General features: G+C 33.4%; 2 protein-coding genes across 3 annotated transcripts; both read left to right on the forward strand.

The window, feature by feature from the left end:
- Window positions 1–3,150: 3,150 nt before the first annotated feature.
- LOC132722358 (tomoregulin-2-like) lies at window positions 3,151–5,056 on the forward strand. The gene is made up of 3 exons (XM_060706855.1): window positions 3,151–3,374; window positions 4,013–4,169; window positions 4,333–5,056. The coding sequence occupies exons 1-3, from the start codon at window positions 3,323–3,325 to the stop codon at window positions 4,454–4,456; spliced, it is 333 nt and encodes a 110-aa protein (XP_060562838.1). The 5' UTR covers window positions 3,151–3,322; the 3' UTR covers window positions 4,457–5,056.
- A 3,858-nt stretch (window positions 5,057–8,914) lies between these two features.
- Window positions 8,915–11,837, forward strand: LOC132722363 (uncharacterized). 2 transcript variants are annotated; one of them, XM_060706859.1, is made up of 3 exons: window positions 8,915–9,105; window positions 10,246–10,417; window positions 11,517–11,837. In XM_060706859.1, the coding sequence occupies exons 1-3, from the start codon at window positions 9,057–9,059 to the stop codon at window positions 11,605–11,607; spliced, it is 312 nt and encodes a 103-aa protein (XP_060562842.1). In that variant the 5' UTR covers window positions 8,915–9,056; the 3' UTR covers window positions 11,608–11,837. The 2 variants fall into 2 exon arrangements, 1 of the variants encoding a protein (XP_060562842.1); XR_009624601.1 differs by lacking the exon at window positions 8,915–9,105 and adding an exon at window positions 9,962–9,979.
- The last annotated feature ends 11,656 nt before the right edge of the window (window positions 11,838–23,493 follow it).

Genomic DNA, 23,493 nt, shown 5'->3' on the forward strand with positions numbered 1-23,493 from the left:
CGCTGGAGACTTCTTCATAAAAGTAAACAAAACATGTTTCGTCAAGGAATTCCAATTATGTGTGAGTAACTGTTGTTTAGAGGTTATAAATAGCGTATAACTTCTTCGACAGTATAACTTGAATGAGTTAAACCAGCTCGTACTTCTAGCTGGATTCAGATATTGCCGTCAACGTAATTATTGTCACTAGTTTCCGCGAATCAATAGTTTGGGTAAGACGAAATTGTTAGAGTTATTTTTGATTTTATAGTACAATCTTATTCATATTTGATGATTTAACGGTGATAATTGTTCAAACACTTCAGTTTCATATAAGTGGACGACTTGATATATGATATATAACAATATGTCGGCCAGTTTGAAAATAGTAAGTCATCATTTAAATCGAGGTAAATGGTGTTACACATCAGTTCTTTACATTTTTCAGTTACAACTTCAGCAAAAGAAGCTAACATGTTGCGATATTTGGAAGACACTTACTTAGGTCTGTCTACGATGTACTTCCCAGTCCTGTAAACCTAAAACCATGAGGCCTTTCTTACAACCCAGAGTGTAAATACTGCGGAAAACCAGCAAATCTGGAGCATATCCTTCATGCAAAACTTCCTGAAAGATGGGGGGTACACTTGGCGCCATGACAGAGTCATGACATCAATAGCAGGGCAATTGGACCGTGCAAGGCGTTTCCAGAAAAATAAGGAAAAGGGTGTTCTATGCATTCCTTTTGTGAGAGAAGGTCAAACTGGACGAGCGGGGAATCCTAGAAAGGGGATTCTTAGTACAGCTAAGGACTGGCAGATGGAGAAGAAACTGAAGTTCCCTGAAGAAGTAACTGTGACCAAACTATAAGCTAAGACCAGATATTGTTTTATGGTCTTCAGTTAGCAAACAAGTTGTTCTACTTAAACTCACAGTGCCATGGGAAGAAAGAATCGAAGACAGTTATGAGAGGAAACTGGAAAAATACCAGCCTCTTGTGGATACCTGTAAGGAAAGAGGTCAGAGGTCATGGTATTTTTCAGTGGAAGTTGGTCGCGATCACTATGGCGAGCCTTTAGTTGCCTTTGTATAACATGACAAGCGCGCAACAAAGCCATATCTATCATAGCACATGAAGCAGAGTCAGCCTCATTGTTGATCTGGCTAGAGAAAGAAGAGCTATGGATGGAGGATCGAAAGACCAAAAGTTAGGCAGTACCCGCTTCAAGACAGATGAAGGAGGGATAGCTGAAGCCTACAATCTCCTCGCTAGAGCTTGATATCGGCACACTATAGGTGGGCGTAGTGGGAAGCGCCGAAACGCCCAAATGAATATGGCACCCACCTAAGGAAAGAGATGGTAGCGGCAGTCGGTGCTGTATCTTCCTACCTCTGCTTAATTTAAAATACTAAAACTATCTTTACTTTGTAACCAAAAAATATGTTTTTCCAGCAAATAAGAACATTTAGAAAATGATGTTTGTTTCAGACGTATACACAATTTTAACGGACTATTGTTGTTTGTAAAATGTTGTTCTGTTTTACGTAAAAATATTTATTTCTTGCACAAAAGCTTTGTTCTTTAGGTTTATGAATAAAATCGATCAATTATGACCAAGTTGCACACTGGTCACATGAAAATATGCCAATACAGCGAAATAAGTGATGACGCGGAATTAGTTATGTTGAGTATACTATGTATAAATCTAATTATATTGACTTATAACAGGTTATGTTTTGTTAAATCGTGGAAATTTCTATTGTTTGGCAATATTGAACTGAGACATTTGAAAATTCAGTGACCTTTTGTCTTCCGAAGTATATTACACGGATTTTTTGGTACGGCAAAACGGTATATATGTAACAAATCACCTTTCATATCAGCCTCAGTGACAAGGTGTGGGCGTTTGGTTGCAAACTGAAGGATGTTGGCTTCTATATATGATAAAAACATTATTTTTCTATTTTCTTTTATTATTTTCTAATGACAGTTAGCGAAACTTTTTTTTGTACATGTGAATCACTAATTGTACGACTTTACATATTGGTATTAATGAAACTTGGCATATTATCAGATTTATGATATCTAAAAACAGACACCAAGAAATTTAACAAATAACTTTAATCCAACCATGCTCCATCAAAATAAAGTGTTCATTCTATAAAACATCTAGTAAAAAAAGAACTGAAAAAGACATAATCCATGAAGATATCTAAGAAAATGGTTTGCCTAGGACTCGAACTTGAACTTGTAGCTACACTATTTCTATTCTGTTGTGCTTGCTGCTAAGCAATGGTCTACTTTCATTTAAACTAATGCGTAAATCGTAAGACAAATGAGCCGTGTCACGACAAAACTAACATGATGGGTTTGCGACCAGCATGGATCCAAACCAGCCTGCGCATCCGTGCAGTCTTTTCAGGATCTTTGCTGTTCGCTTACCAACTCTTTTACAAGCGGAGAAACTGACAGCGAACAGCATGGATCCTGATCAGAATGCGCGGATGCGCAGGCCCGTCTAGTACCATGCTGGTCGCAAACGCACTATGTTGGTTTTGTCATGACACGGCTCAAATATGGAAACTACCGGATAAGCCTTTCAAAAACAAATCAGTCACGGGTCAATATTGCCAAATTTTACTCTAAGTCAAGTAAACTTCAAGCATACTTAAATTTAGTGGTTTATGACTCATCAACAACATATATTGTTTTTAAACAAGCACACCTTGAAAATTGTTACATGCGTTTTCGAAATATATATTGTTTTTAACTAAGTACTGGCATTAAAACATATAGAATATAAAAACAAAAACAATGAGTGAGCACCAGGACACCGCTCCCACGTATTGAAATAGCAACCAAAACAACTATGATGCATTGAATAAGATTTTACATATCAATTTAACCCCTTTTCCCATCGACAGGTCATCTAGCTGTAGATTTTAAAGTGGATCTCTTAAGATTTTAGATAAATAATTCTACATTTAAACATTTAAGTGGCAACAATGGGATGGCGCAGTGTATAACCACTTGTTTAAAGCCCTTGGCTTATCAGTTAGGGAGCTAATTACTGTAACCAAAAAAGGGCCATTGACGAAATAGTGACGTAAATCAACCCTGATTGACGTGGAACGAAATCGGTGACCAGGTGTTTAAAGAAAATCACCGGAAAGATAAAAGGCTCGTATCGACCTTCAGAGATCAAACAGTCGCTAATTTAGCACATGTAGTGTAATAATGCAGTTTGGCGGGGCACACTTAAATCTCACAAAATCGTTTTGGCCTCATAGTTGATAAAATTAATTTGAATTCTGATTTGAAAAGTTTTATATTTGAAGAAGTATGGCAAAGAAAAGATGTTTAATTGTAGGATTAGTGTTATTATTATCGGCAGGTAGGAATAAAAAACACTTTAATTTATTTCAAAATAATTATCTAAATCATTTTCTTTATGCTATAATATTGTTACTTTTAATATTATTTGTAATTAATGCATTAATATTTGCATTTTTTAAGAAAAAAGATAGCCATTGCTTTATTAAGAATTTTTCATTTTCGTTTATTTGAAATGTAAAAAGGTAAGCTAATGGTATTATATTTTATAACATTTATCTTTTGATTTCTATTGTTTTATATTTTGATATAGATTAATTCGTTTCAATTTAGCTGAATTAAGATAGGAAAGAACCTAAATCAGTATTAAAAATACTTTTCATTTATTTTGTCATTTATGTACTAAATCCGTAACTTAATTATTGAAATTGCAAAACTGAAACGTATTTGATTATTTATTTGTTCATTCTTTCTGTTTGTTCGTTCGTTAATTAATCAATTCACACATTCATTCATTCATTCATTCATTCATTCATTATTTATTTATTTATTTATTTATTTATTTATTTATTTATTTATTAAATTGATTATTTATTTATTTATCTTTTTATTCATTTATTATTTAATTCATTTTATTTATTTATTTATTTATTTAAAGTCAACAAAAATATAAACAAAAAATGCGTTGATTGTTTACAGGTTACCTGTGCCTGCCATCAAGGAGAGACTTGTTTGATTTGGACTGCGACAAAGATTTGAACTGTACGGACGATGTAAAGCCGGTCTGCGGATCCGATGGTGTATCATACACCAACCTATGCTACTTGAGAAGTGAGCACCAGTACCAAAATTGTGTGTGAGTAAAATATACTTTTGTTCCATATGTCCCTTGTTCTAATTCAGTCTAGTTAAGTATTTTTGCATAAATATTTTAGATTGTTGTTCATTTATATTTGAAGTAATACTAAGAATATATACATTGATATATGTTATATTTATTTATCGTTTTAATATTTCAGGGTCGGGAATTTCAACCCGATACTTGTTGTCAAGGACGGAAACTGTACGGACGATGATGGGAAGGGTGTAAATGACGGGGATAAAGTCCGTACCGACATCGTTGTCAACTACAAGGGAAATTAAGAGAGCAGACGATAGCAAGGTTGTGCAAACTACTTGACGCAATGCAAATGAAGACTTTACCTAGACTACCACATTTAAGCCAACCTTATCGCTTAGCTCACGGCTCTAAACATTGCTAAAAAACTTTCACGGCAGTGTTTGGATTCAAATCGTGAACTTTTGTTCCAGTGCTAACCTTGGATATTAAAGATCTCTGTTTCCTGTATTTGACTTTTCCTAAAGTTGCATTTGATATACATGTATACGTGTTGTTTTAACGTAAATATTGCGTTAAACTGAAATTAATCGTTAAGAAGAACCATTTAGTATTTGTTCTTATTTGATGTATACAATGTATGTTGTTTGAAAATTATCTTAAATCACTTCTCTTTCTTAAAGCGGCATTTGATATGCGAGAGCATTTTTTGCCTATATGTAACCTTTAATATTGTATTATTATTCTTAAATGGAACAAATACTGTACTGAATATTTTAATTACATTTTCAGTCATAAACTTTTACTTATTTTTTTTTACTTTCAACATTAATGTTTTTAAAACCAAATTGATATAAAAGTTATTATTATTCGTTTCAACACTTAAATAAATCTACCAAAAATCATTGTCTTTTTATGTTTTTTTCTCTTCTTCTTCATGAACGCTTTGAAAATACATGATGAGGAACTTTGGTTTTCTTTATCTGAAAGGTCATTTGATCTTATCATTCATTGTAGTCAAAAACGACAATTTCTTTAAAAAGTCAAAAAGCATTAAGACGACCAGGAGATACAAAATGTCATATCAACTCAACGCTTATTCTAACTGCCAGCTCGATAGCAGTTCAATCGTAAGAATCATTTGGGTTTTGTTTTTTTCTCAAAGAAATTAAAGTTCCAAAGTTCAGCCGATGTTCAAGTTATGAAAAAATGTCCGAGGATGGTATCCATTAACAATTACATTTTGGAATAAAGACATAAAGACACAGGTTTTAAAACCCTAAATATTCTATACAAAAAATGACAAATGAATTATAATCATTAAATGGCATCGAGAACCACATGTTCAGTTAACAAGACGCATGCCTTAAGAAACGAGCACCTTGCAAAGGGCCACCAAAAATTAACAACTCTGAGTTTGCCGAAGACTAGATTTTAAAGAGAAATAAAATCTTCGGAAGTGGTTGAGCTAAATTTTTTTATTTATATAAAACCGACTTCTCACCTCTTTCAAATATAGAAAAAAAGAATCCCTGAAGAAAGTCCAAAACGGCAAAATTGAAAATGTTGCAGGCTCGATTTGATTTTGCCTGTTCACGGAGGTACTTTAAAGTGCAAACTTCCGTTCACGCCCCTAGCACCGGCTTAAGCAGAATTCAACATTTTAACGTGAAATTGGTGAAATTTTGTATTTAGAAACATCTGCAGATGTGTTCATACGGCGGTTATCATGGAACCTTCCATGTAACACGTTAGTGCCATCCCATCAAAAGCGACATATTGTCCCAAGTAATAGAAAGCGCGTGCCCTAAATGAGAAAACAATGGGCGGAACTAAACAAAATGGAATTTTGAAAGGGGATCAGAATTCAAACTTGTTCTGTGACTTTACATCAAACAAAAATTAAGGAACATCTTGGATGGAAAATTCTGTATGCGAAAGCTCTGCAAAAAATTGCAGCCGCTGAAAAAATTTTGACGTTTTTGGGCGTTCTTTATAGTGATTTCATTTTTCTCCCTATTTACAAATCTAAAAATATTTAGCTTTCTTTTTGACTTTGTTGTTGCTTAATTATAATAAAGGAAAAGTCTTATTGAAGTTTGATTGGTGTACGTATGTATGAAGATACTCTTTATGCTTTAACTTGATAATATCTAAATAACATTTATTTTCAAAAGAAAATAAACATAAAAAATGATTTTTTTTCCAATCAAGGACATGAATGCGAACGCAAGTAAACTTGATAAAAAGTAAAAACAAATGGAGAAAAATATTCACTACCGGCAATTTTATTGATGAATATTTTACTTGATTTACTTGTAAATTAACATGACTGTAACATACGGCAAGATATTTATGTTATTAACATTATAAATATTCATAAAACTATCTCTTGCCATTAGGTCAACATTGATCAGAACGTATTCCAGAAATTACCAAAAATAGCGAAGTACAAAATTATTCAGTGATTCAATAAATTAATTAGTTAACTTGCAAAACGTCTATATACCTTTATACAAATGTTATAAATCAGCGACTGATTTCGTCGCAATTTTGATTAAAATAGGACTGTTATGGTAGAATTTATGTTTGTGGGTTTTATTCACGATAGTTTCGAGTATCTTGTAAATAAATAACGTTTACGACATATTTACGAAACTTACTGGTTGGGAAGATGAAAAAACGGAGGTGTATAGTAATTGCATTACGCTGAAATAAATTGGCTTTAAAGTAAATACAGAGACGGCTAATATTGATTGACCCCGTACCATGGTTTTATTTCGGTTAGGGCTTGGTCCAGTTTCGATGACTTAATAAAGGGAGGAGATAAGCCGTAGACTGTCTCATAGTATAACCGCTAATCCATTCACCTTTTGATTATCTAAGGATTTCTAATTTGATATGTCTATCAAAGCTGGTAATGCGTCGAACTTGAGTCTACTTTATAAAGTTTCCGTCATGAATATTTGGTAAAGGTGAATGTATTCAATGGTGAGTCACGTCTTAGAGTAAAGTCCGTCAATTTTATTCACATTTATTTTTTTTATCGTTTTACAAATTGTTTAGTATGAAAGAGATAAAAAGATAAAATGAGGTTTTTTTAGAACTCACTCTTAGATTGTTTTAAGCGATCGTAACGTGAATATGTCATAGTTACAAATGAATCAAATTTACGGCCGTCATCATCGTACCAATTTTTGACACCTCCTGTTTATTTAGCGAAATGGCTCCATAAATATTACAACTTACAATTACCAATATTTTTATTATGTAACGTATGTAATAATAGTATTAATATCTACATACGAAATTTTTTTACGAATAATGACATGAATATAAGCTTAGGAATCAAGCTGCGAATAATGTTAAGAATTATGGTACAGGCCACGCTAAATTATAGGTTTGTTTAGGATTTCCAATAATATCATAAACTGTGATTAAAATCATGTTTTCATAAATAAATTGTACGAAGTGCATTTGGAATAATAGTATGATTTTTTTTACAAAAAATACAAACATGCTTTGACAACAAATACAAACGCATTACGAATAATGGCATGATTTTTACTTTGAGTTGTACTATGAATATTAGTAAGTACAACGAATTATGACATTGACCATAATACTAAATATGCTATGAGTAATTGCACTAACTGCTTTACAAAAACATGACACAAAATCAGTGAAATTCTGTCATTTTTATTATTGTGCATTCTGTTTATATGTTATTAATTTCTTTTCTTATCTTGGTTGGATTTAATTAAACAAACATACGGCAAGGATTTAATTAAACAAACATACGGCAGTTCATTTTGAAAAACCACGTGAATCATTTATTTCTTCTTCAAAACACACCCTTACTTCTGTGATACGCATGACATGTCCTTAATATTGTTCCTGTTATGTGCAAATTAGTTGCGCAAAACTAAATATAGAAATCGTCATCACACCAACAAGAGTTAAACACATTTTTCGTGCATAAACATCTGACGCATGTAAAGCTCGAGTGCGCAGGACGAGGGCTTTGATAAACCCTAGGGCTTCTGCAGATTTTTAACAATAGCATTAACGCTATTCTTGCATGAGTATAAAAATATAATTTTAATTCCGTATTCTGCGTTTCGTTAATTTTTGCTCGTATAAAGAAACTGGTTTCCACGTGCTTTTCTCGTGCGAGTGCGATGTCATAAGACAGTTGTTGTACCAGGTTCGACATTGCACTTTTTTACATGTAAATAACGACTAGTATTATATTCTGAAATATGCATAATATATAATATTATATTAAAGACGAGGCGCGTGTATATAGTGTTGCGGTGCACCAAACCAATGTCTTAGAAAAAAACGAGAGCACTAGGATTATATCTGTGTTATTCGATACACAATTGTAAATAGACCGATTTTGGACGGCTTGACGTGAACGGCTATGAGGGCAGGCATACAAAATAAAGCTTAAATTTGCAGGCATATTGATTAAGAAAGGAGGTCTGAGATTTGGATTCTAACCTCCCATTGTCAATCTCGTGCTACGGTTTGATAGGAGAACTTCAAACCACTCCCTTGTCATTTTTTACAGTAGGCTGCAATTGTTGATATTACATTTATACCAGCCATTGCTTTAACACGGTAACCTCAAGCTTTATCTGTAGTCCCCTTATTCTGTCCGAATGCGTCATTAACCGAAACTCTGACGTAAATGTGATTTCAATTGACGTCGATCAAAAAAGGGTCAATTGTTTATAGAAACTAACTCGAAGATAAAAAAATCTCGTTCATTCAAATCGGCCTGGTTGTCATTTCACATTTACGATAATGAAGTCTTGTGCTTTACTTCTGTGTATTTTAAAAACATTTTCAACTTGATGCTTACGTAATAGTAATTTCAAAATTTTGAAAATTAAAAATATGGATACCATTAGCTTTGCTCTGAGTATATGTGCTTTTCTTCTTACAGGTATTGTACATTTAGAATTTCAATATTTTGCCTTTTCTTGATTTTGTGGGTCATTTTTGTACATTCAAATTCCTTATTTGTTTTCCTGTTTTTCATTGATCAATTAAAATATTACAGTGCTATGCATTTAAAATTTACTTTGTTGTTGTTTTTTTTATGGTGTACACCTAATAAATTTTGTTTTAACAATTATCATCTAAAGTCCATTTTTAAACAAGATATCTAAACATAGACTATAAGTATAATTCAATACTTTAAATATCATGTCAATTCTTATATACTAAACGTGATTAATTTGCAGTTTTATGTTAGCATACTTCTAAATCATTACGTAAATAGGATTCATACAATTTCTCGTTGTTGTTTTTTTTATACAATCCATTCTTTGTTTTCAAAATTTATTATTATATTATTATTATTATTATTATTATTATTATTATTATTATTATTATTATTATTATTATCATTATTATTATTATTATTATTATTATTATTATTTTTATCATTATTATTTTTTGCCCTGTGACCCCTGTCAATTTTTTTTTAGAAGAAAAGGTAATAAATAAAAAAAATTCATTAATGATTCTGTTGTATACAAACATAAGTTTTAGTATTTGACTGTTACAATTAAAAATGATCGGAAACCAGACCAGCATCGTTTAGTGCACATGAACCCAACCGTCCAATATGAAAGTAATATTTTTTATCAAATACGGGAATATTTTGGACGGTCGAGAGGTACAAATGCAGATTGCCGATTGGTTAGATTTATTAGTTACATAATAAATTTATTCATTTTTTTAAATTAACAATCTTAGGTTAAAGAGACTCCACTGAGGCGTTTTTACATGACGGGACTGGAAATTACTTTTCGGTATGAATGGTTCATTTGATGGAGGTCTAAACAGCGCTACAGCGCTTTTCTCTCAAATCGGGCGATGAAATGCAAATTACGATTTTCAATTTCTTTCTGAGTATATTTTTTAATTATCTTTTTGCATATATATAAACATACTTACAAATACTGCATTTAAAATATTTGTCAATGCGCCAATAGACATGTAAAATTTATATAGTACTATAATACTGTTGTTGTTATTGTTAAAATTATTTTATATATCATTATTTCACTAATTCCAGGCTACATGTGCCTGCCTAGGGAAGAAAGATTAATATTTAAATCAAACGATGATTTCAACTGTACCGAGACGCTGAACTGTACGGACATATACCAACCAGTGTGTGGTTCTGATGGTGTAACGTACGAGAGTATGTGCCACCTGAAGCAGGAATACCAACGAAATGTGTGCGAGTATGTCTTCATTTTATCTTGCTAGTGATACCAGCTTCGTACCTATAAGTAAAGAAAAGATAAACATACATTTTAAAGGAACTTCACTGAGGTCCGTAGCCTAAAACATAAAATTTGAATGTCATACATAGATCACCTGGGAGAAATAAAACAGAAAAAAATATTCAAAAGGTAATTAAGAAATATTTCCAGAAATAAATTGTTAATCGTTTTTTTATGCTATTCTCTCATTTTTCACAATTAGAATAATCATTCTGGAAAAATGGAGTGAGCGACGATCTAAAATTCTGCACACAAGTTACTGGTCCTGCATCAAATGGAGTATCTTGAAAAGTTATTTGAGCCGCGTCACGACAAAACCAGCATCCGCGCAGTCTGATCAGGATCCATGCTGTTCGCTATCAGTTTCTCTACTTGTAATAGAGTTGGTAAGCGAACAGCATGGATCCTGATCAGACTGCGCGGATGCGCAGGCTGGTCTGGATCCATGCTGGTCGCAAACCCATTATGTTGGTTTTGTCGTGACGCGGCTCATTTCAAGTTCCATTATGTCAAAGCAACCTCAGTGGAATACCTTTAAATGTAATTCTACAAATCTAAGTGTTTTACTCTTTCATGTAAGAAATTCGATTCATTTACATATATTTTTGCATGAAACCAGAGTCTGATGTAATGTATGAAATTCGCGTGCTATTTTATTATTCAAAGACAATGTAGAGAGTAACTTAAATCTGATTTTCCAAAAAAAATGTCTGTGGTTACTATATGTGAAGAGTTTAAACGATTTTTTTCTAATACATTGTAGTAAAAATTTGCTCTTTTGAATTTGAATGTTACGGTGTCTCAAATCAACTTTAAATTTTACACAATATATCAGATAACAACTTCAAAATGTAGGATTTACGATACTATGATTAATGTGCTAGAATTTAAAGCTGTTAAAAAGATAATTGTTCGTTCACAAATTCAAGACGTTGCAATAATTGTAATTCAATGCTGAGTGGATGAAGTGGTTCAGGGTGTATCAAATAAAGGACCATGGTAGATTGTTCATGTTAAGATGTTAGGTGATTTTTTTTACCAATTTATCTTGTTTCAGGCTAGGCAATTTCAACCCAATTGCTTTTGTTAGTAACGGAAATTGCACAGATGGTGAAAATGACGATCTACATGTTAAGAGCGATTACTGATACCGGAAATGACGCCAACGTCTTTACCAACCATTCATATAGTGTCATCTGCTAATATTTGAAAACAACAACTTAGTTCTTGAAAAAAAATGTTAAAATGAATCGCGAAATACTGGAATCATTATTAATAATAGAAAAGATGGGTGGAATCTTATGTCAACTTTATTTCGTCTGCTTTGAAATGGGCTAGGACTTTTAAAGCGAAAAAGATGTTCGAAACGGTGTGGACTTTTTTCATCACGTTGTCGGATTATAAATGTTGATAGCATACATGTGGTTTAAGTGTCCATTTTACCAACGATAATTTTGAGAAAACAAAAAAAATGAAAATAAGACCGGTTTAACCAGTTTAAATTGTACTTTACAAAATGAATGATTGATATAAAATAAATACATGTAATTAATGAACACCATTCCCAGTTCAGAGATAGGTAGTTTGTTTGCATAGGTCCAATGGGGATTTCTGGTTTTAAAAAGGGTGTGACTAAAACCGAAAACGGGCTTGACCAACATGCGCAATAGTGAGTAAGTGTTACGTGGGTAAAAAAATTACCGAAATGACTCAATTAAACGAACTGATAAAAATGTTTTGCCAAAACAAACAAGCCCATAAACAAATAGCTTACGATAACGTGACAACCATGCCAATTTTAGATTGTTTTGTTTTTTACTTGATAATATGTGTACATAATTTATTGCATGTGTATATAAAATTGACTGTATGTATACATGTATGAGTTGTTTAATAACATGTTTAACATATATTATCTAATATAAAGTATGCTTAATTATTTGTTAGCCTTAATCAAATGAGAGCTATTTTGTTTATATTAAGCTTTTTACGCGATTTTTATTATTAAAAAGTAGTTTTCATTCTTTTGGATTTTATATATGCAAATAACAGCCAGTAAATCCCGAGCGGTGTACAAGTATTTGTAAACAAAGAAACTTTACTAGTGAAAAATAACTGGAAGTTGCGTTTTCAATTATGTAAATATTTTACTGATATTAAATCAATATGAATTGAAACACATTGGACCGTTTTAAGTCTTAACATAAATTTGGCAACTAGGAGAACATAATCATTTTCTATTTGGTAATAGCAATTTAGGCTAGGATGCTTTTTGTCTGGAATCAAATTTAAATTTCTGTCATTTAAGGGCTATGTAGATTTGAATGATTGCGCATACTTGAAAAAGAATCCTTTTTCATTTTATCAATATTACTCATTGTCACTCTTTTAAGTTCACTAAACTTGTAAATAGATAAGTTGTTGGTTCAATCTTTCCTACGTTCTTTCTTTAGTTACGTTATAAGCTATTGTGTATTTACATGTGTACATCTTAAAATAAACAGATTTTTTTATTTCTCTATTGTTTATTATTATATGTTATGATTCTATTGGGTAAAATGTACAAAATACGACACAAATAAAACATGAATAAACACTAGATTGTTTTGTTATCTACTTATCATAATTATTTAAATGAGTTAATAAACAAACAAGTTACAAAGTCTAGGCACATTTTTGGTTGTGTGACTAAAGCTGTATTTTCAATTTGGTTTAAAGTCACATTGCCACCTGCTTTCAAAAAAGCGGAACCTTAGATTAAATAGACTAATAAATTAAACTTCATTTTATGATTAAGTACTGATTTCACACAACAGAATATTATATGTTATTTTGGTTTTGGAGTTATATATGTGGATATATTACCTGTTAAGATTTTATATCACCCGAGCCGTTAGGCGAGGGTGATATTTTATCTTGGCAGGTAATATATCCACACATATCACTCCAAAACCAAAATAATAATTTTATTACCCTTCCCCTGCCGAGTTTAGACGATTTTTTAAAAAATCATTGCTGTTTCAAATGAAACGTCGAAATAAGATTCCCTTTAGGATACCTCTTCGTCACAACATGACGTCACATAAATACATGACGTTTTTTTCCCGTACCTTACGAAAGTAAACAAGAGAAAAGGAGTAGTCTATTGAACGCACTTTTTTGTAATTAATATCAAGCTTTCACAAGGTCATATTTGTTTTCGATACTGATGGTAATATGTATCATTACTCTACTTTGGTAAATATTGATCATTTGACAGTTAAAAAGTGCTTTTAAATCGGAATTTACACCGCGTAAAATCGAACTGTACGCGCATCACCTCAGCGCATGTTGTTTACAACGTTCGGTACCAAACGGGGAAATTTAGTGTGTATATTACCCGTCTGGCTCGGTTATATCAATTTCTTTCGGGTGATCAATATCCAATCAAAAAGGCGGAAAAAATCTGGAAGGGTAATAAAAATGCATATTGTATGCACGACGTTACATCAATTCCAAGCTTGTCTGTCCTCGAACAGAAACAATGTACATATTGTACCGTTAATTCGACTTGCCAGTGACCAAACATATGGTTCGAGACACAAAAACAGACGTCCCACTGTGCACGGGGGAAAATGTATCAAAATAATCACTATGAAATAAATAAATCTATAAATAGGCCATATACATTAAAGGATCTTTGTTTTCCCTCCTGCGACCCAACAATGTTTTGTTTTAGGCCATAAGTAGATCTAGAATCATATTTACTGGTCCGGTCTGTACCGGGGGTTTTTAGGGTGTTGATCATATTTGTCACGAAATAAATAAAGATATTTACTTCAAAACCTGGAGAAACCGAGGCGACACGTGTCATATAGTCGCCCATTCTCAATAAAATAAAGCATTTGAGGTTGAAAAATATTAAAAATTTGATGTTGTCATTGTGTCATTTTTTATCGCTGAAGTAAAAGTTTAGGGTATTTTGCAAGTTTGCCAGAAATTTTTTGAACAAGAAACTATGATATAACAGGATGGCATTTATTTCGGTAATGACACTGTATTTCTTCGGTAACGTAGATTTCAGATCTAATAATGTAACATATTGGCTGCATATTAATAACAAATGTCTGTAAAATATATCAAAATCTGTAAATTCTCTATCTAGAGGGACTTTCTAACCCAGGAAAATTCAAGGAAATTGGGTACCTTGCTAATTTTCAGTTAATTCCTTCAAAGTTAAATATTCGTAGAAAGCAAAATTAGTCAATTTTGGAAATGATTATTTTATGTCTTCATTCAAAGGATATATATCATATATGATATATGAGAGGTCGAATGCATACACAAATGTTGTATTAGCAATTTTTTTTCAAAACATTCAACTTTCCACTTTCTTTATATTTGGAAAATTGATTGCTAAGCAGTTCTATATTTATCCCCATACAGGATGTCACGTATGTTTCATTTTATTCAAATGCAAGTAAAGGTTGAGAAAACAATTTTATTTTTTGTAAAATAATTTATATTTATGGATATTTTTTTAACATTATTATATATAGAATGAAATACGGCCAGTAAGCTCTTTGCAGAAACGAATTAGTTGTTGCTGAGAACATCAATATCTTGTAAAATATTTTTAACATTTCTGCTGGTACATCAACATATTATTAACATATCTTTCCTTTGTAAAAACAATTTTGTATCTTCTTACATCTAATACAAGGTAACCGTTACTAACAGGCATCCCAACTTTATCTTTAATTTTCAAAAAATGTTGAATTGTAAGTTGGAGTAACGTATGTTTCACACTCGCTTATTTATGAACTTTATCACGGAATTGAAACTTACATGTAAAATCGACTTTTTTATTCAGGAATCAAATGTACATCATTCTATTGTCATAAAAATGCGATTTTATGTTTTTATATATGCATGTGTAAACAATATAAAGTCTGTTTGATAAAAGTAACGTTTGTTTCACTGTGGTTACTTTAACAAGTTAAAACTCGACCAAAGTTCACAAAATTTACTTACTAATGTCAAATAGAAGTTAATGTTGCTGCTATACGTGCTTTCTGACTTTAAATTCCCTTTTGATAAACTTACTTTAAAAAGTTGATAACGTATGTTTCTGTAACGTATGTTTCATTTTTACATTGAAAGTGGGTTAAAAAATGAAGCAAGACCATTTAACCCGCCATAATTTGTGGTTAATATATCAGAGTTACACACATGTTAATTTTCTTTCTTGTTTGGATTCTTCTTTGAATGGATTGGCTCTTAAATAATGGTAACGTATGTTTCTTTTTAAAATGCTGTTGAAAAGATTTGAATAAAAAATGAAAATTTCCGAAAATAGAATGATATTTGAGAGGCTGCAAGCTTGTTTTTACTTATAATTATATATATGCTGTATTATTAAGCATGCATCGATTCAATTATGTAATTTCGGTTTCACTTCTTATTGTTTTAGGTTTGTCACTATTTATTTATATGCATTTGGCGACATTTGATCATCCATTATATCAATGAGATTTTAACAGTCAAATATAATTTTTACCAATAATCAAAGTTCATATACACACAGCAATGACTAATTGCACATGTTTCGTTTATTCCGGAACTTATTTTTCTGAAACACAATTTCAAAGTTGAAAATTCTAGGTGGCGACAGTAACGTATGTTACATTTTAGGGCATTAATGGTACTTGTAAAAGGAAAATAACAGATAGAAATGTAAAACTGAGAGTGCCCCTATTAGACAAAGTGGCAGCCACCTTTCTAACGACATTTTGACCTCAAGAAAAACCTTCGTAAAAGAGCTACCCAGTGGAACATCAAATGCTGTGTTTTATTGAGAATGAGCGAGTATTCGACGATCTCTAGATAGTATTTGTCGGTCAAAAATGACCAGGAGAGACCGGGAAACACCGAGAGAATACCGGCAAATAGTTATTTTATAGTTGGATTATTTTAATTTTTACATAATGCAGCCGTCTGTTAAATAATGTTATAGATCTAGCACATCTAGATAAGTCATGTACTATACACGTCCCACATTTGTTACAAGTATACATATTACAGGCTAGTGTAGATTTAATGCAATATTTCTACTGTTAAGTCCAATGAGTAGCTACACATATATTCTTAGATAAGAATAAGGGTGTCATCGTTCAATAACACTGTAATTATTTGTAATTTCCCGCCTAATCAAACTTGTACTTTTAGTGGTCCTCTAAAATCCGTAGATATACCGGATACCGATATTCAGTCTATAGATACTCGAAATCTCACGCGATATATCCTTACGCTAGAAACTCAATGTTTTTCAAATGAAAGATCTCTCGCAACGAATATAGTGTATTCATTTCAATGTATACCCTTTTATTTTGCTGGATCAAAAATTAAACTGATCCTACAGTGCTATTTTAACGCCCTATTTTAAACCGGAAGTAAAAAACCGGTAGCGTAGTCACTTCCTGTTTATGTGTTGACAGGTCACACATTGCTGTCAAACAAGTCAATTCGTTACAAATTGTAAAATTTACTGGTTTATGATCATTTTTACAACTTAAAATGGATGCAGGAGACGGCATAAAAGGAAAGGTTATGTGGAAACCAAATCGAAGTAAAGTGACAAAAATGGATTTGCTGAGGAAACGAATAAATGAGAAATACTCAGTGAAACTTGGTATTAAACAGTGTTAAAACACTAAATTACTGACTAAAGTAATTTGTAAAATTGTTAATTATAAATAAGCAGATGGTTGCTATGCACAGAAAATTATGCTATATTTACTTGATCATGTTAATGGATGTCAATTCACTGTTATTTAAATTTCTTTAACATGAGACAGGTTTTCGACCAAAACCCTCTAGAAGTGTACACTGGGGCCATCCTTAAAAAAATGTTTGTTTGCAGTGTATGTTTTATGTTAAATGTGTAGAAATATTTGATATGTTATTTTCTTTCAATTTTCTTCATTTATAAAATAATTGACACTGACGTTTAGGTATTTAACTTCTCACTAATTTTCCACAACTCCCAATTAACATTTATTCCCCAAATTTTAAAGTCTTTGTACCAAACTTTAGGGAATGGATTTCTCTGAAAAGGAAGTGGAACTGTCATTTCAGTTATTTCAAATTACATGTAGATGAAACATCTCAAAGAAAAAATCTGGGTTTAAGTTTTAGTACTTTTACATGCAACATACCAGTCATTAAAACTACTCGCAGTTTTTACTTGAAACTTAATAAGTATTCAGGATCATAATCATAAGTCACTTTCCGTGGCCTATTACTTTGTCATAAACTTTGACTGAATTATGGCCCTTCTTAAATTACAAAGAAATTCTTTAGTCAATATCCAAGATTCATATATGCCTTGTATTCTTTTAAAATGAAATCTTCCTCTTTGTTAATTCCTACATTATCAAGTCTCTTGTTTTCCTATTACGCAGGGGAAAATTCTAGTGATTCTGGTGATTGTCTGTACTCTGCTTTGAAATTTGATTAAAAGAAAGTATTATTTGAAATAACTGTTTAAATAAATCATCATACCAAAGAAAACAAACCAATTTTTAGCTTGACTTTTATAAGGATAGGGAGGGCTATTGGAATTGAAACCATTCGAAATGAAAGCCAATGGTAATGGAAACTATAAGTGCAGCAGATTGCTCTCCCTTGTATTTTTATGCAGACATTTTCATTGTGGTTACTACTTCTTTTTTATTTTTTAGAATCCTAGCAGGAGTTTCATAGAGTGGATCTTGCTGATATTATCCGCAGTTCTGCGGAAGACGTCTGGCATTTTTACTGACGTATATTCATTCTCAGCCTCTTACAAGTTTGTAAGGTATTAGAGTGAAAAACAAATCATAACAAATCTTTTTTATTGGTTTTTCAACAATAAATCTTTGTTACTGATTTAAAAACAATTTTATGTCTCAGTAAAATAGATTAATACATAAACTTCTAAATTTTGTAAGAACTGTTATTTTCTTGATGAAGGTTTAGGTCGGACACTGAGAGTTACACCTTAGATTTTTTGGATGAACCATTATGCATTTTAACGTAGGCTGGCACAGGAGCAGAACGATGCCCCACCTACCTGCTAGTTGGATAGCTTTCTTAGTAACTTTCTATATTCCATAATTTTCTTAACTTAAACTTTAAACTTTAAATTTTAGCCTGAGAAAGACCTTATTTTGATTTTAATGTATTTACTAGGTTATTGACAAGACCAAAAGTATCACAGAAATACCAGAGTGGTTTAATGGCTCCAGACTGAATTTTGCGAGACTACGTTGAACTATGATGATGAAGAGGTAGCATTTATAAAACACGGTAGTCAGCATTTTTGTAAAATTACATGTATTACCTCATAGTAGGGACATCAATTACCAGCATGAGGAGTGATAAAAAGCCATTTATAATTTCTTGTACACAATAGCAAGTATGCTAAGTTTTTCATTGACTTTCGACCTATCACACACAAAAGGTTATGTGGACTTAAACTATATCATATTTGACAGTGTAATAAATGATTCACAGTCTTATTCAATCTAACACGGGAATTAATCGATGGTCAATTCAGGCAGTATTCTAATGAGCTGTTTTGTCTGTTAATTGACATTCATGTCATTCCTGTGTATGAGTGAAGGTACGCGAGAGCAACTAGTGAACGCATCACCTTCAAGGAATTGAGGCATAAAGTAGCTGTCTACGCCTCAGCCAATGAGGAGACTTGTGTTCAGATTGGAGACAGGGTTCGTTGGTAAGTCGGTGTTCATAAATCTTTGTTGTGTGGGACATTGTGTGATCTATTCCATCTCATCGTGGACAAGTGTTTTTTTTTTTTGTTCTTTGGTATGTTTTTTGTATTACAATGATCATTGTTCAGTCATGTTTGTCTCTTAATATTTAAAAGATTTTGTTTAATGGTTGCTATTGTAAATATGTAAGTTACGCGATTGCGTTACCTACCTATTGAAATGATGTGAATTTATTTATAGGGTATATACCTAAACTGTCCTGAGGCAGTGATAGCTATGTTAGCTGCAGCTAGTATTGGTGGAATATGGAGCTTACATCTCCTGATTTTGTAGTGTTGTGGTAATATTTATAGCTGTAATTTATTATGGTATGTATATTTTAAGACAAAAATAGATAAACCAGGGATATCCTGTTATTTACTGCAATTTAAAGCCGTAAACTTTCAAAGACAGGCTGGCACTGCATTTTTCCTATCCACAGGTGGTCTTAGTTGCTAAGTGATCCAAACTATATGTGACTCATGATGAAAATCACACATTAGAGTCCATTTAAATATGTAAGCTGTCTATTATTCATTCTTGAGCCATTTTGACAGGTATATTTTTAGATTGTAAAGAATTTGATAATGTGACAAAAGTGAAAAGCATGGTCAAGTTGAGACCATCATGAAGAAATTTCTTGACCTATCTGTGATCTCTAAAAGCCATTGCATCAAGGAACACTAAACTTGTTTAGCATGTGCCCATTCAAACTTTTAGGCGTCAATTGAATCTCCGTTCGTTATCTGGCACATGTAATATAGTTTCATTTCTTATCTGCTATCTTAACAAACCTTTTTCAGGACTTAAACTGATAATTTTTTAGGGCGTGCTAGACAGAATTTTCACGATTCAGCACAAGTGATTATTTAGTATTTAACTGGCATCACAGTTACATGGAACAGTGCACGACCATCTTCGAAGGTTTGAAATGTTGTTAGTGGGTAACAGCAGGCTTTGCAGTTTCTATAGTAAGTTGATAATCTTTAATTTTCATTCAATAGATTTATTTATTATGTTCTATTACTTACCAGTTCTTAATTAAAATTTGAATTTTTATACAAAGGAAAAGGTGATGCGGATATTCAGCCATAAAGATATACAGTATTGATTGAGACACAGTGGGAACATATATTATCATTCTTAAGTACTTCTATAAGCACTGGATAATGATAAAAGTACAGCCATGGTAATAGACATTCTAGAATCTATATGCATTGAATATTTTAGGGTTACCCAGGCACTTTCGGAGACAAGTGTGTTGTGATCCCCCTTCGGTCCATTCAGCTTCATGCTAATTTAGACCTCAAACCATCAACAGGAGTATATGATTAACCACTGATATGCCAGACATATTGTTATAATTTCGATATCGAGTGAGTCACTTGGAGCGCGATATACTAGAGCACCCTCAGCTAAATCTTGTTTGAATGTAAAATGTCTTTATTTCGCCTCTTGATCACTCAGTGAAAGGCACTTTAAGCGTGCTTATTTCCTATCTCATCCATCAATTATATACGATCATGAAATGAAAATGAAGAGCGATCTGCGAAATGATATTTTTTTACTTAGTGCTGCATGATTTTTTGGAAGCGTTGAGAGGTACTCGCTCCACCTGTAGTGAGTTTCATGGACAACATCCTTGATTTTCTCAGTTGTTTCCCCGAATTTTAAGAATTATTTTTAAATACCCCTCTTCCATTTTTAGATATTAACGCGATTATCACTTTGATTTTTTTTTCAGCACCATCGTTAGAAGATTGTTACCAATCTGGGTATTGGTAGGATGGTTGGTTGTCCCCCTGTTATTGAACAAAGTTCCGTTAATCATCACCAGTGTCTACTGACTATATGTCATTCCTCTGGTACGCACAGGGCGCAAAATGTATGGTACATTTCTGCAGGGGTAATTTTTCACTGACCATTCTATTTTGTTACTTAACTTAAGTTTTAAAGACCTTTTGTTATTATAAAGTACTGATGTTATAACATTCAATATGTGCGGCAGTATGACCAATTGGTTGATATGTTGGACTAATTATCTAAGGATTGCTGGCCGCATAGGTACAACCCTGGTGATGGATAAGCTGTTGTTTCCGTCATTGCTTGGATTTGAGAGTGTTTATAGCATCCAACACAATGGATCTAAAACTAAACTAAAATTCAATATGATTGCAATATGAGTAAAGTTTAAAATATAACTAGTGCAAAAGAAAGACACTTCATCAAGCAAACCGCAGACCCTGATGATACTACTGGTTTTTTCACCTCATCTGTTTCAAAGAAAAAGTAGAGCTATTCTGATAGATGTCGTTGTTTTGTTCAATAACTTTAATGTGTCTAGGCCCAATTTACTTTCCAATAACAAAACTAAAGGATTATTTAGTGATACTTGAATAGTTTTGACTTATGTCATGGACAAGAGGGCAGTGTGTAGACAGAAGGAGGTAATGTCTGAAAACTATATATTTGAGCGGTAGTTCTCTGAACTTTCCAATAGAGCATCAGAGCAGAGCCCGAGTTCTTGCTTGAAAATTGTTGCAAGACCAACAAAATGCTTTATTTATTGGTGCTTGTTTAATTTTGTAGAGGGCACATTAATGTAACATTGGGAACATTTGATACACGCCAGTGACAGCCAGCGATGATGACTGATGTCTAGTCTGATACTAACAGTAGGTATCGTAGCTAAATCTTCACTAGAGGTCAATTGATACGATATGATTTGTGTAAACGTACGTATATTGCTTTAACATCTTTTTATACGGGTCGTTCAGGCGATCATATATGCTATTTGTAGCTACGCCTCATGTGACTGGTTCCTTGCTGTCACGTCTATACAATTTTTCACAAAGGGGGTCGCCTGCTGACTGACGTGGCTCATTAAAGGTCACCCAACACTTGCCCCCTCATGTTTCTTTATTCGCCATCTGGCAAGGGTGGGCTTTGGACGTCTTCTGCTGCCATGTGCGTAGCTAGCTCCAACCGCGTGTGTAGCGGCTTAGACACGTGTCTCCGCGCACCCTCGGCTGTCTGTTTGCGCTCGTGAATAGACAGCACAGGGTGATCCATAGGTCATTTCCCACAGCAGAAAGGTGGAAGATGCATATGAACTCTACTGAAACTAACGCCCCCCCTCGCCGCCCCCCCCAAAAAAAAAAGTCAGAATTTAACATAGAACCCATATATCACTCTCAGTCATCCTCGCTCTAGCGACAATCCCTTCTTATCCATAAGTTTTTTGGAGCCGCCCGCGCGGCTCCTATTGATACCGCCCGAAAAGTAATCTCCAGAGTGCTACATCAATACTTTCGTAATTGTCCCCTGCCCATCCACTTCACAACAGCCATTCTGTTGATGATCACAATTACTTCTATGCTTATTAGTAAATGTTTCGGCTATACGAATCTTTCAAACTCGTTATATATACAGCACCTTTCTCGCCGGTGCTTACTTACATATTTCCATTCTTTTAGGTTGGCTGGCTGTATGGTGCGCACGTGCGCCTGGGTTTCAGCTGGGTGCTTGCGTGCAGTCATACGTGTCCTATATGACGGCTTCCGCCCCACTCTTCCAATGGCTAATCTGTCTCTGGCGATATCAGTCGAGCAGATTTTATCCTCGGTAGTAGAATTTCAACTTGATAAGAACAGCTTTACGATGCTGCTCTGTGCTCCTGCTATATCATTCTATAGGCTCATTCTGTCGATGAATAATTTAGCGTTTCTGCATAAACACCACATATGCCACCCTGCACCCTTGATTGGGGATGAGCCTGCTGAGTTCGCAGGGTCTCTCGCTCCTCCTACTCGCTCACACCTCTACCCGCATGGCACTCTGCCCGGCCCTGACTTGATCAAGGATTGCACTCTCTCGTACACACCGTTCTTCTGTACAGTTTCGTGTCTTCTATTGGGACGCAATATCCGACCTCTAGAAATGTTGTTACTCCTGTCTGGCATTTGAAGCGGCCCACTGTATGCTAACTAGAGTTCTCTTTAAAGAACTATTCAAGTGTTAAATTGCGCACAACCCCGCCCTAATGTGCTCCTCCGCCGCGAGTTGGATCATTTCGGTCCTATGCTGCACAGCCCGCATGGCAGAAATTTCTGCTAATGCATCTTTTTGAACAAGATTCCTTGTCACTACGCACTACAGATAGACTGAAACTGCTGTCTCCTCGGCATGTGTGTTACGGCTCTTCTTATTTACTGCATAGAAAGTACCTTCTGCGTCTCT

This window comes from Ruditapes philippinarum, unplaced genomic scaffold (assembly GCF_026571515.1).
Source record: "Ruditapes philippinarum isolate M1 unplaced genomic scaffold, ASM2657151v2 ctg2596_1_1_1_1, whole genome shotgun sequence".
NCBI classification, from domain to species: Eukaryota; Metazoa; Mollusca; class Bivalvia; order Venerida; family Veneridae; genus Ruditapes; species Ruditapes philippinarum.